The following is a 13,076-nucleotide window of genomic DNA, read 5'->3' as shown; positions in this document are numbered from 1 at the left end:
ATGAAACTTGTGACTTGATTCCTGTTAGGTACAATGGTGTATTCAGCGCAGATGGAGCAGAATACGTCAGGCTTATTTTTGCCAGATCTTCTAGTCGAAGCCATTTCATTCACCTGTAATATTAAAAAAAACATTCATCATAAACTGGCGAAAGTAAAATCTTCAGAACTCGTTTATTGCAAGAAATATGAAAGAATTTTGTATCATATGATGTGAAAATGCCCATAAATGTAAGCAAAAATGTTCAAAAGCCAATATGTAGCATAGTTCAGAAAGTTGACCTGATTGAGCAAAATGAATGTGATTTTTGGATTCAGCACCAAAATGATCCTAAATCAGCTCAAAAAACTGAAACAATACATTTGTTGTTAACCAGTGTTATATACCTGCAGATCTGAAAAATCTACTATTGATGGGCAGTTTTCTGAATGGAAGAAAGCTTAGCCTTGCAATCCTCAAATTCTGTTTGACACGGAGTATAATAGTATAATGACAATGACTGGTGCATTGTGGGTTTTTTTTTCTTATTTGTCGGTATAAATCTAACTCTGGCATGTGCTGTCTGAGGGGTTGGGGTGGGGGGGTCTTGTTTCTGTGTTTTATGTCTAAAAACAATAAAATGTGTTTACAAAAAAAAAAATTGAGCCGTTTTCAATTATAGGAATAATATTCAGTACTGCAGATCTTATTATGCATAAATATTGTTTTATTTACTTAATGACAATAAAATGCACATAATCCTCCTCAGCTGAGGTTGGAAAGAAAAACACAACATAATTTACGTCTGATGTGATAAATGAGGGTTTATGTTGCTAGCTCAAAGTCGTACAATGATGATGTCACTTTAACTTCACTTCCAACTCTAGTTTTTTTAGTATGTAACTGAACCATCTGCCTTCAGTGCAATAGTAGACATGACCAGACTTTAATTAACTGCGAGTCGAGTAAAACACCACAAAACAAAGTGTTCAAGATGCCTGGAAACTGTGTTTAATAAAACCCCATAAATTTAAGCCTATACATCTACACACTGAATAAATAAAATCATCACAAAGGACACAAAGTGGTCAACGTTAACATCCCATAGTAGAAAATACAGTACTTGTCCATAACTACAGGTGTAGTACTCCAACTTTAATATCTAAATGAATACAAGTGGTTTATTTCAACTATAACAAATGGTCTAAAGTGCAAAAGTTGGTTTTTCTCTTTATCAAAAACAATATTTAAAGTATAAAAGTTCTGTTTAAAAACATGGTTCAGTCATGTTAAGTGTTTTCTCCAGCTTTAATGTCCAGTGTGCCCATAGCCATGATTCTTAACTGTAACAGTGAGCCAGGTTGGGGGGCGCGTCCCAGTATCCGGGTCCTCGGCGGTACCCGGGGGGGACCCACAGGTGCCGCAAAGCGTGGTGGGGTTTGTTCCGAGGTCTGAAGCCGAACTGAGGTCTGGGAGAGGGGTGACCTTTGCCCTGGACCGGCCTCTTCGGATGCCACGATGGAGCGGACGGATTCATCATCTTTTAAAAAAAAAAAAACAATAGGAGGGAAAGACGGGGTTAAACCGAGGCAGATTCACATTCAGACGCAGGATGTTCAGACATACAATGTGTTCTGTATTTAGGTCATAAAGTATTTATGCATCCGGCACTGAAAATAATCCAAAATGAGATTAAAAGGTTGGAATTATTTACTGACCTATGAGATATGTACACTATATGGACAAAAGTATGTGGACACGTTGATTTCAGCTGTTTGTTTTCTACCGGGTCTGGGATTCAAAACAATAATGACCAATGTTATAATATAGTTTTATATTGGGATAAATATCATTGCATTGGTTAATTTGGTTCCAATTGTTATCTTTGTTTCCAAAATACCTCAGAGATGTCAAAATATAGTTTTATATCATGTTAAATATAAATAATTTTCTACCACAACTAAACATCTACTTTCTTCACATCTCCCATTAACCTTTAACGAAATATTGACGTTTTTATCTCAAATCATCATGAACAGGACATGTTACAGCTGTAGACATGAGGTGTCCCAATATTTATGTCCATATAGTTTATAAACGTCAATATTTCCTTGAAGTTTAATGGGAGATTTTTCTTCCCAAGTGAGATGTGAAGAGTGTAGAAGGTTAGCTGTGGTAGAAAATTATTATTTATTAGAGCTGCAACTGATTAATCGATTAGGTGCTTGAAGCGAATGCAAAAATTCATGACTCGATTAATGGACTCGAATTGACTGAAGGGAAATATTCTATTGCAGTTTTCCTGAATTGACGCTTCTTTGTGCGTCACAATAAGCATCCGTGTGAAACACAACAGTGGAACCAATGTTTAATAGCAGAGAAATGAAGGAAACAAAGCTTTGATTCAGGAGAACTGTGGTTGAATGATTTTTTTGGATCACTTTGAGTCGATTAATAGATTGCAGCTCTATTATTTATAGTCAGAACATGAAAAATAGTTCAGAAATATAGAGGTAGAACATTTAAACTCAGCCATGGATAAAAAAACAACAAAAAAACAATCAGTGTTGAGAGAAATTAAGTCAAAACAATCTTTGAGGCATTTTTGAAGCAAAGATAACAATTTAAACCGAACTAACCAATACAATGATATTTATCCCATAATATAAAACTATATTCTGACATTAGTCCTTCTTGTTTTGCATCCCAGACCCCTGTTAGAAAAGAAACACCTGAATTCAGTGTGTCCACATATTTTTGTCCATATCTTGTATCTGACATGCAGGTTCTAAAGGCTGTAAACTCATTGTTTATCCGACAATCAGCAACAAAAACAACACACTGCTGCTTCCACTTATCAGGACAACGCACAGAAGTAACAAAAAAAAAAAAAAAAAAAAATCCGACAAATATTTCCTTTTAATCAGCTGTTTTCTGCCATTAAATCTGTACAGATTTCAACCATCGCTGCCTCCTGAGCTCCGTTTCAGAGTTGAAGACATGCAGAATGTATGGTGTGTTTAAGGGTGTATTCACACCTGAAAAGTCCTTTGGTCCGCTTATTTGATTCGGATCAAATGCGGACTTTATTTTTTTCATTTGGGTCGGATCGCATTCACATTGCACTTTTTGCAAGTGGACCAAAATGCGTGAACAGAAGCACGCATGTGACGAACTGCGCTAGCATTGGACAGAAAAGTCGGGGGCGGGGTGAACCACAGACGGCCGGTGTTGATGAAAATAATCGTGGTGCTCCTACATACAGTTATTATTTTCGGAATATAAATTGTATTTTTACAGACACAAATTTTCGAAAATGATGTTAACACTCAAGAAAAGCTCAGTCAGAGCCAGTTTCATAATACGAGCATCTGACCAAATGTCAATGGCAGACTCAGTTTCCTCGTTGCTCCACGTCTGTCCACAGCTCATAGCTGCTGCTGTTCGCTCTGACCACCCGTAAACCTCGACTACTTCCAACGGCTACGGTGGCTCGTCAAGCACAAAAAGGCGCAAGATTCCTTGGTTCGGTTCAGTTCAAGGTCAGTTCTATTCACACCAGAAGTCAACCGGCCCAGTGTCCATTTGGAAGCTTGTTTGGTTTGAATCAGAGTTCGCATGTTTGTTTTCACACCTAAAAAAAAAGTCCGGACTTTCTGGGGAAACGAACTCTGGTCTGTTTTAAACAGACCAAACGTGGTAGGTGTGAATACACCCTAAGTGTAGGTCGTAAATTCACCAATCTACACACAATCAGTCACAGAGGTTATGTTTTTTTAAATCCATAGAAACCCATAATATGTAGTCCTGCATCTGCCATTCCTCTTCCTTCCTTTTTTTGTTCTTATTAACTTTTAATAAGATGCTAAAAAGAAAACAATGATTCTCAGATTTTGGTAAAACTTTGACACTACTTTAAGCAAACTCACACTGAGTCTCTTATTATTTTCAGATTGTTTTACTACAGCTTTTCCAAACATATCAGTCCCTGCAGAATATATGCAGCTAGTCATTAACCCTGAATACTAATAACAGGCTAATTAGGTTTGTAACCGTCTGAGCCCTTGGACATGTGCAGTTGACAACACCTGATGCAGTATTTATCTGGACTTTCACACCTAAATAAAAAATCATCTGTTAAATAAAAGAAGAGAAAATGAACTGACAGAAGATGAAAACTGCCATGGCAGAGAAAATACTGCTTCAAACAGAAATATGGTCCGACTATGTGATAAACAGTCGCCCAGAAAAACAACTAAAAATGTATTCTGTGAGTGAAGAAGTGAAGAGCAACACCACCTGAAGATACAGAAACAAGTACCGACAAAACAAACCTGCTCATTTTTTAATCATTTAACACTGAAAAGGCCAAACCAAGAACACAACAACATCCCATTCACTGAAAACAAACCAAACAATGTCTAGAATATTAAGACGCCACCCAAATGCAGCAGAAAAATAAAACTGGCCTGAGTTTCCAGGTGTAAAACTTAAAGATTTTATACAGACTATAAGAAAAAACAGTTGAGAAAATAAAAATTAAAGCCGTCAGTTGGCTCAGGATTTACTAAGGTGGTGATGAATATTAAAATACCTGTGAAGTGCAGGGACTGTTGGGGACGGTAACAGGAGAACACTGTGAACTCTCCTCATCGGAAGAAGAACCCGAGTGGTAGTCGGACGTCACCCTCTCCAGGGCACTGGTCACCTTCCTCGCAACGTCTTTATCCTCCTCATCGTCGGTGGAAAAGGTGGCGACGGAAAAGCACGGATTGTGTTCGGCATATCTGCGAAAGAAGACAGAGTAAAAGAGAAAAAACAATTAACACGAAGAACGACAGGAAAGCAGCAGAAAATGCACAAGTAAAAAGAGTCTGAGGGTAGTTTATGGGATGGAAAGGGGACAGATGATTGAATAATGGAGCGTTCATGAATAATATAAACCAACAGGAGGCAGAATCCGGAAACACCACAGTTAAAAGTGAACAAAGACGAGAAACACAAAAGATCTGGAAATAATTGGACCACTGAGACAATGAAGTGAAAAAATTTGTCATAAATCCAACTGGTCGTGTATTTGAAGACTGGTTTATCATTAGTCTACGTTAATTATTCTGGTTTACATTTACTGTCATACCAGAGCTGTTTAATAACATTTTGACGCTATCGTACCTGTACTGTATTCTACCTGTTTTAACATATCTCATCATTTATATCCATTTATTTTTATTCATTTTATTATATTTTGTATTTTTACCTATATCCTTTTACAGTACTTTGGATACTTTGGGTTGTTGTAAATGTGCTACAGAAATAAACCTAACCTTGACCTATTGTAAAAACAATAAAGTTCTATCTCATCTCTAAATGTGCCTTGTAAAAAGAGCAGGGTTTTGTTGTTTGAAACAGACATAAATCTGAAAATTACACATGAAATGTTACACTTAAAAACTTAAATTTGCACCTTCCTGTTTGATCGTCCAGATTTTTTTCCCAGTCTGTTTTTATACCTTTAAATTATTATGTATAGTGTGTTTGCGTTCTTTTTTTTTTTTCCATACTTGTATTCTATTTTTACTGTGTCATGCTGCTGGTACACTACAATTTCCCAGTTTGGGATCAATTAAATCAATCAATCCATCTATACTGAGAAATAAACCTAATTTTTATGAGCGACAAAGACCCAACTATTTCTGACAAGTAACATAAATTTAAGATAATTTAGAAACAGAATACCTGATGGACATTTAAAGGACTGTATTCTATTATTTACACGTCTATATTATAATATTCTCAATCGTTTAATACATGTTTTACATTGATATGATAATTTCCTTTCTATTATTGTCAGATACAATTCCATCAGTCTGTCTAGTTGTTAAGTTTAGTTTTTAATGCATTAAATAGTCAAAACCCTGCATTTGTTTGAAGCCTCACCTGCAGCAGACCTCCCCTGGATCCACCCACAGACTGAACTCCCGTGGCAGCCCCAGGTCGTCGTATCGGACGCTGCTCTCTCGACAGGCCCGAAGCAGCTCTGGATCCTGCCGGCAGAACCTGTTCACACGGATACACCTGGAAACCACAAAACATACGACAGATTTAAAAACATCTGTAAAACACCAGCAGGAACATAGACCTGATATGACCAAAAAGTACATCTGGACTTTATTCAGTCTTACTAATGGGCTAGGTCAAGGGCATCACAGATGGACAGCCCACCACTTTTCTAAGTATCACAATCTCACTGATATTTGATAAGAAGGAATTTCTCTGAACTGCAATGAATTCAATTCCTATTCAACATCCTGTAGGGTGGAGTCAATTCAAATTCATCCAGTGAACTGAATTAAATTCTGAAACTCTGAATTTTGTACAACCCTGATTCTCACTGACTATATTTAATAAAACTGTCTAGACCTGCAACCGATAAATCGACTCAAAGTGATCCAAAAAAATCATTCAACCACAATTCTCCTGAATCAAAGTTTTGTTTCCTTCATTTCTCTGCTGTTAAACACTGGTTCCACTGTTGTGTTTCACACAGACACTTACTGTGATGCACAAAGAAGCTTCAGTTCAGGAAAACTGCAATGGAATATTTCCCTTCAATCAATTTGAGTCAATTAATCGAATTGTGAATTTTTGCATTCGCTTCAAGTACCTAATTGATTAACTGGTTACAGCTCTAAAACTGTCATGATCATACCTGTATGCCTGGCCTTTGCTGGGGTTGTCTGGATACCAATGCCCCTTAAACTTCTCCTGCAGAGCAACTGCCAACCTCTCCACAAAAAGATCCACCTTTTCCGAGTCCAACTTGTCCCCCTTTTTGACCAGCCTTTTCAGAAAAAATACCACAGCTGCAATTTCTTTCCTCATGTTTCACCTGAGTTTCATTGCATTGATAGACTCTGTAAACGAAAAAAAGAGAGATTTCCGTTAGATAGACAGTGGGTGGAAAAACACGATTAAGCCTTTGAGGGGGTGATCATTATTTTGGCAGTTAAACCGTCTTCACACCCAGATGGCAGCATTTACGAGGGGAGTATTAACACTAATCTCATCATTTATTAAATAGCAGATAAATACCTCTATATGAAAGAAAATACAGGTTTTTAGAAGCCTGCTCAGGTCTATGTACACGATTAAGAAAGTCTAATTTACTCTGTTTGACAAAGGAAATACCCTAAATAATAATAATAATAATAATAATAATAATAATAATAATAATAATAGTGCTCCTTGTTTTTCTCATTCCATTCATTTTGAATTCATGTGTAGCAGCTGGCTGTGGGTTTAGAGACTATTTTAATTCAAAGTACTCGGCGTATACGTGAGAAAGGGAGGCAAACAGAGCCAACTCTTGGTTTTGTGTCTTTTCTGTGCTGTGGGGAAACGGTCTCCGGGGATTATCATGTTCCAGAAAGGCGGGCTGTGACGCACTAGTTCCGGTTAGCCACGCTCCACCGCACTCCGTTAACCACAGCACGTAGCAATTTATCTTAGCAAGTTAGGCTAACTTAATCAACACACAAACGTTAAACCACCAAAACACAATTAAAAACCGATATCTAAGCCGAGAATGGCGCTTAAACCACTGGATTTATCGGCTTTATTTTTCTAAAATATGACACTTTTTTCGCATCAACATCTAAGCTAACATCTGTCACGTTGCTAGCTAACATTACGACTGTCCCATAAATATCACCACACGGCACCGAAATTATTAACCTGTCTTAAGAGATGATTCTACGTCTATTTTCAGTGTGTTAAATAAGCAAGTATAAATAATAAAATAACTTACCGAACTTTCTGGTCCCATCAACCGTGAGAGCAAATAATGAATGGCAGTGCAGAGATGTTAGCTAACGGAAAAAGAGCTGAAATCCCACCCACCGACGGCCGTGATTGGCTGTAAGCAAAAAATATAGCGCATTCATTGGACAGGAACCTGCTCGTCAATGAGTGACTCATGCTGTCGTCACGGGTATGAGTCACTGCTGAAACATGTGGTGTTTGTTTGTTGGATTGCATCTGTTTATGAAATCTGCAAAGGACAAAGAGATAAAGGGACAGCTTTTCTCCCCATAAATATTTCATTTGGAACAATCAGGATATTAAGGTTAAGAACAAGTCCTTACACATTCAGAAATGGGTTGACAGAAACATTTTACTTGTTAGTCAGTTGCTTAATGATAATGGCCAGTTTTTTTTTTTTTTCTTATGAAGAGTTTTTATCTGTTTAGGATTTCCCTGTCACTCCAAAAGAATATGCCGTAGTTTTTGATGCAATACCAGGTGGAGTTAGAAGGTTATTGATGTCTGCTCCTAAAGGTAGAAGTTGTATTTTCCCCAAACTAAATCCTATATATATATATATATATATATATATATATATATATATATATATATATATATATATATATATATATACATTTATTTATTTATTTATTTATTTATATATAGGTAACATCTGTCCTTTATTGAGTGATAAAGCCACTAACCAATGTATTAGAGAAATTATTCAAAGAGATATTGTTTCCAAACCTGCAGCTGTTTTTTATTGGAATAATATTTACTATGACAGACTGGAAAAACACTTGGATCCTGTCAAAGAAATGTATTATTACTAATGAGGTACGTGAAGTTACTTTTAAATTGATCCATAGATGATATGCGGTGAAGACCTATCTGGTAAAATATAAAAATAATATTGATACTCTTTGTTCTTTTTGCAGCAACGCAGCAGAAACAATATATCATTTATTTTGGGATTGCACCGACACACATATTTTGGATTGATTTAAATAATTTTACAAACACAAAAATTGATTCTTCATGTAAATTGAACTTTCAACACATTTTATTTGGCCAATCACAAATTGATAAAATAACTCCAGAAAAAAGATATATTATCAACCTTTTGAATTTTTTTTTTTTTTAACCAAATTTCACATTCATTGCTCCAAGTTTGCACATCAACGTCCAAACATTACTGTTTTCAAAGCCCTTTTTTCCAATTATGTAGACAATTTAAAGAACAGCATAAATTCTAAAGCAAATAAAACAAAAAAAAAGTCAAGTGTATAATCTTATTTAATTTGTATAATTTCTATTTATACCTCAAGCAATTTTTATTTTTTTTATTATTTATTTATTTATTTATTTTTTCCTTTTACTTACATGTATTTCTATATATTTGTAATGTAAAATATTCTGTGAATCATGAAACTTTCTACCCTTGTTTGATGTATACTGTTATGTATATATACTGTTCAATGCTCACTGTTCAAAAAAAAAAAGAGCGATAAAGTGACTTTATATTATTATATCCTACATTAAAAAAAAACACATTTTATCAATAGAAAAGACGTAAAGCTGCACATAAATGGAAAAACTGTCTAAAACTAATCATTGTATCTTCATGATAATTGGCAGTAAATGATGAAAGTAGTCACAACATCGACACATTTGCATCATTTAACAAAAGTCTGCAATCCAGTTTTTGTTATGCATTGCAGCTAGTTACTGTTTTTCTATAAACTGAGAGTTTGTTAAGTTTATTTCAGACAAACATAATACAAAACATATTATATTATAGGTAGATTCTTTTTTTTGCCATCTTTTGTTCAGAATAACCACATAACACTTAAATAACCTGTGTTCCTCCTTGAATGCATCAGGTTTTAAGAGTGTGTCTCAGAATAAAAACGCTCACAGTCTTGTGTGATCGTGTTTCTATGGTTACCTAATAACAGACTCCACTTCCCAGAAGTGACTGCTCCTGTCAGTCACAGTGCTGTGGTTGTCCACAGGGGGGCGACAGCCCCCCATCTATCAGACAGAACAACCTGCCACTGCCACTGTGTGTTTGTTCCCAGGAAAGCCTTTATTTGTGCTTTGAAAAGTGAAAGTATGAGTTATTTCAAAATATTTTGGACTGTGAAGTTATTAAATAAAAGTAAAAGTAAAAGTAACAGCACAGTCAATGAGCTTTCACTGATTCATCACATGATAAACGTAGTTGGTCTGTGTTGTCCTCTACCTTCTGCTGTTGTTCTGACCATCGCTGGGATGTGCTGCCTTCACCATTAGTGCTGTTGTAGTTTTTTTTGTTTTTGTTTTTCTTACCATTGTTGGTCTGTAGTTATTGCTGTTCTTTACCACTTGTGGTTTTGCAGTTTTTTGTTTTTACCATTGTTAGTATGTAGTTACTCTCATGTAAGTTGATGGTTAACTGTTACCATGGTAACGCCACCAGAAACGTACTTTGTTTCTATTTTTTACACACATTTTGGTTCTAAAATGTAAATACTGTCAAATGAGTTCATTCTAATTTGGTTTAGGCCTGTTTTGTTCTATTTTGTTCATTGTTCTGGTTTGAAGTCAAAGGACAGGAGTGAGTGTTTAAAAGTTATTATGTTCAGTTATTTGAAGATGAGAATGGGGGTGGGATTAAATAAGTTTTTCTTCTTCCCACTCCTTTTTGAGTATAGATGAATGATTTTTTTTTTTTTTGAATTTGCATGTATTTTGTAAATGCTCAAAATAAACAAATGAAACGAAACAAAAACACATAATATGTTTTATTTATTTATTAAATATGTGTATATACATTTCACTGTTTCAGCTTGGAAGATCTGTTTTCTTCTGTGGCTTTTACTGACATTTCTTCCATTTCTTCCTGTAATAGGTTTTTTTTGGGAGAGTTATTCCCATATTTGGACAGAAGTTGTTATATTGTACCAGAAATGTATAATCTTTGGTTTTGCATATAAAATGTGATTTCACTCTAATCATTATTTATTTATCTGAACCAGGGCGGTCAAACCTATTTCACTTGAGGCCACATACCGCCCAGTATGATCTCAAGTGGCCAGAACAGTCAAATAACCTGTAAATAATGTCAACTCCAAACTTTCCTCTGTGAAAAAAGTCAAATTACATGATGAAAATGTTTACATTAACCAACTACGCTTTTTTAAAAAAAAGTGAATAACCATGAAGAACCTGAAATTTTCTAGGAGAAAAAGAACAATTTTAATAATGTTACGCCTCAACCTACAATTTACACACATTCATTACAACTTACACATCACAGTAGATTATACACAAAACATTTAGTATCAGGCAGAATATTGATACAATTACATTTATTTCTTTTAAGACATTTCAGGTTATTCATATTTTTTGGGAAAGGATAGTTACCTCCGCCAAGGAGGTTCTGTTTTTGCCAGGGTTTGTTTGTCTGTTTGTTTGTCTGTCCGTTAGTGTGCAACATAACTCAAAAAGTTCTGGACAGATTTGGATGAAATTTTCAGGGTTTGTTGGAAATGGGATAAGGAAGAAATGATTAAATTTTGGTGGTGATCGGGGGGGGGGGCACTGATCAGCCTTGGCGGAGGTCTGCGCTCTCCGAGTGCTTCTAGTTTGTAAATGTAAACAGTTTCATGTAATTTTACTATTTTGCACTAAAATACAGAGAAGTTTGAAGTTGTCATTATTTATGAGCTATTATGTTATTATTTTACTGGTCCGGCCCACTTGAGATCATACTGGTCTGAATGTAGAACCTGAATTAACCCTTATGCCCTCCTCAAACTCTGGTTACCTCAGTGGCAAAAATGTAAACACACACGAAAACTACTATTAAACCATCATACGTCAACATTTTTTCAGGTCTGCAGGTCTGAATTTGTTTAAGAGATTTATGAAAAAAAAACATTTGTAGGCAGATGCATGAAATTCTTGAATTTCATGCATCTGCATACAATGGGGAAATGGTCAAAACTGGTGGAACACTAAAAATGTCAAATATCACTAGTTTTCTTCTAAATAAAATGCTGACATTAGAAAAAGTACGGTTATAGTTTAATGGCAGTGAGATTCAAAAACGTGTTCTGATGGAAGTCCACGAGGGAAACCAGACGGAGTATCTGATACGACAGAAAAAGTACGAATGCAGTCAAATACATTTTGTGTCTAACCTTTAACATATCCAAGGCTCTAATCATAACCACCGTTTCATCTACCTACTATTTATTATATGGAAAATATTAACATTTTTTGTGTTTGTTTTTTTTTTTTTTTGTAATAAATCACTCAGAATTCGAATAATTAAACTGGAACCTGGAACTGGAACCTTTAAGCACCAAAGTCGTAATATTGCGACAAGCAGCAGAACTGAATGAAACAGCTTTCTGAAACCTTGCTCTCAAAATTGAATATTAAACCAAAAAAATCGGACCAATGGCCCTGTAGCTTACCGGCCAAATTCAAAGCTTTGGGAAATGTATCCAGATCCATTTATTCTCCCCCAGTTCTGTGCATTTATTCTATTACAGAAATAGTCCATGTTTTGCTCATATTCCAATCAGATCTGTAAAAAATTCAAATTCACACTTGATATCATTGATACTGATCAATCCACTTCCTATCTGTTATAATGGGAACATTTTTCAAAGTGGCACCAAATCCAGAATCAGATCCAGATCCAAATAATTTCAATACCTTGTGTTGACATCATCATACAGAAGCTGTAGACCAAGTCTGAAGTCAATCAGAACTGGAGTTTAGGAGAAGAAGACGATGGAAATGTTTTCCCCATTGAGCCCATGTTAAATTTTGCGTCAGTTCCAGATCCAGAAGAAGATCCTGATCAGCATGTGGACATTATGTTTGGGTCATCTCCCCATCAGGGCTGGACTGGAGACATTTACACTGGAGATCATTTAGATTTACTGAGTTATTGCATCCATCCACTTCCTATCTCTGATAATGGGGACATTTTTCAAAGTGGCACCAAATCCAGAATCAGATCCAAATAATTTCACTAACTTTTGTTGACATCATCATACAGAAGCTGTATACCAAGTCTGAAGTCAATCAGAACTGTAGTTTCAGAGAAGACGACGATTGAAATTTTTGTAACGGATGACAGACGCTGCATGACGACAGTAGCTAACAGTCTATTGTCTGGTAAGCTAAAAAAACTGGCACTTCAAGGGTTAATATCGACAGTCTAATTTTTATAATTCATAAAATCCTCCCACGGGCCGGATCGGACCCTTTGATGGGCCAGTTTTGGCCCACGG

At 35.8% G+C, this 13,076-nt stretch overlaps 1 protein-coding gene across 1 annotated transcript; it reads right to left on the bottom strand.

The window, feature by feature from the left end:
* Nucleotides 1-967: 967 nt before the first annotated feature.
* Nucleotides 968-7,857, bottom strand: btg3 (B-cell translocation gene 3). The gene is made up of 5 exons (XM_030154908.1): nt 7,787-7,857; nt 6,689-6,891; nt 5,917-6,054; nt 4,574-4,766; nt 968-1,519 (listed from the first exon to the last, which is right to left on the bottom strand). Exons 2-5 carry the CDS (start codon nt 6,859-6,861, stop codon nt 1,319-1,321), a joined length of 705 nt encoding a protein of 234 aa, XP_030010768.1. The 5' UTR covers nt 6,862-6,891; nt 7,787-7,857; the 3' UTR covers nt 968-1,318.
* Between the last annotated feature and the right edge of the window lie 5,219 nt (nt 7,858-13,076).

This window comes from Sphaeramia orbicularis, chromosome 14 (genome assembly GCF_902148855.1).
Source record: "Sphaeramia orbicularis chromosome 14, fSphaOr1.1, whole genome shotgun sequence".
Classification (NCBI taxonomy): Eukaryota; Metazoa; Chordata; class Actinopteri; order Kurtiformes; family Apogonidae; genus Sphaeramia; species Sphaeramia orbicularis.
This window is presented reverse-complemented; position numbering and strand designations above follow the sequence as displayed.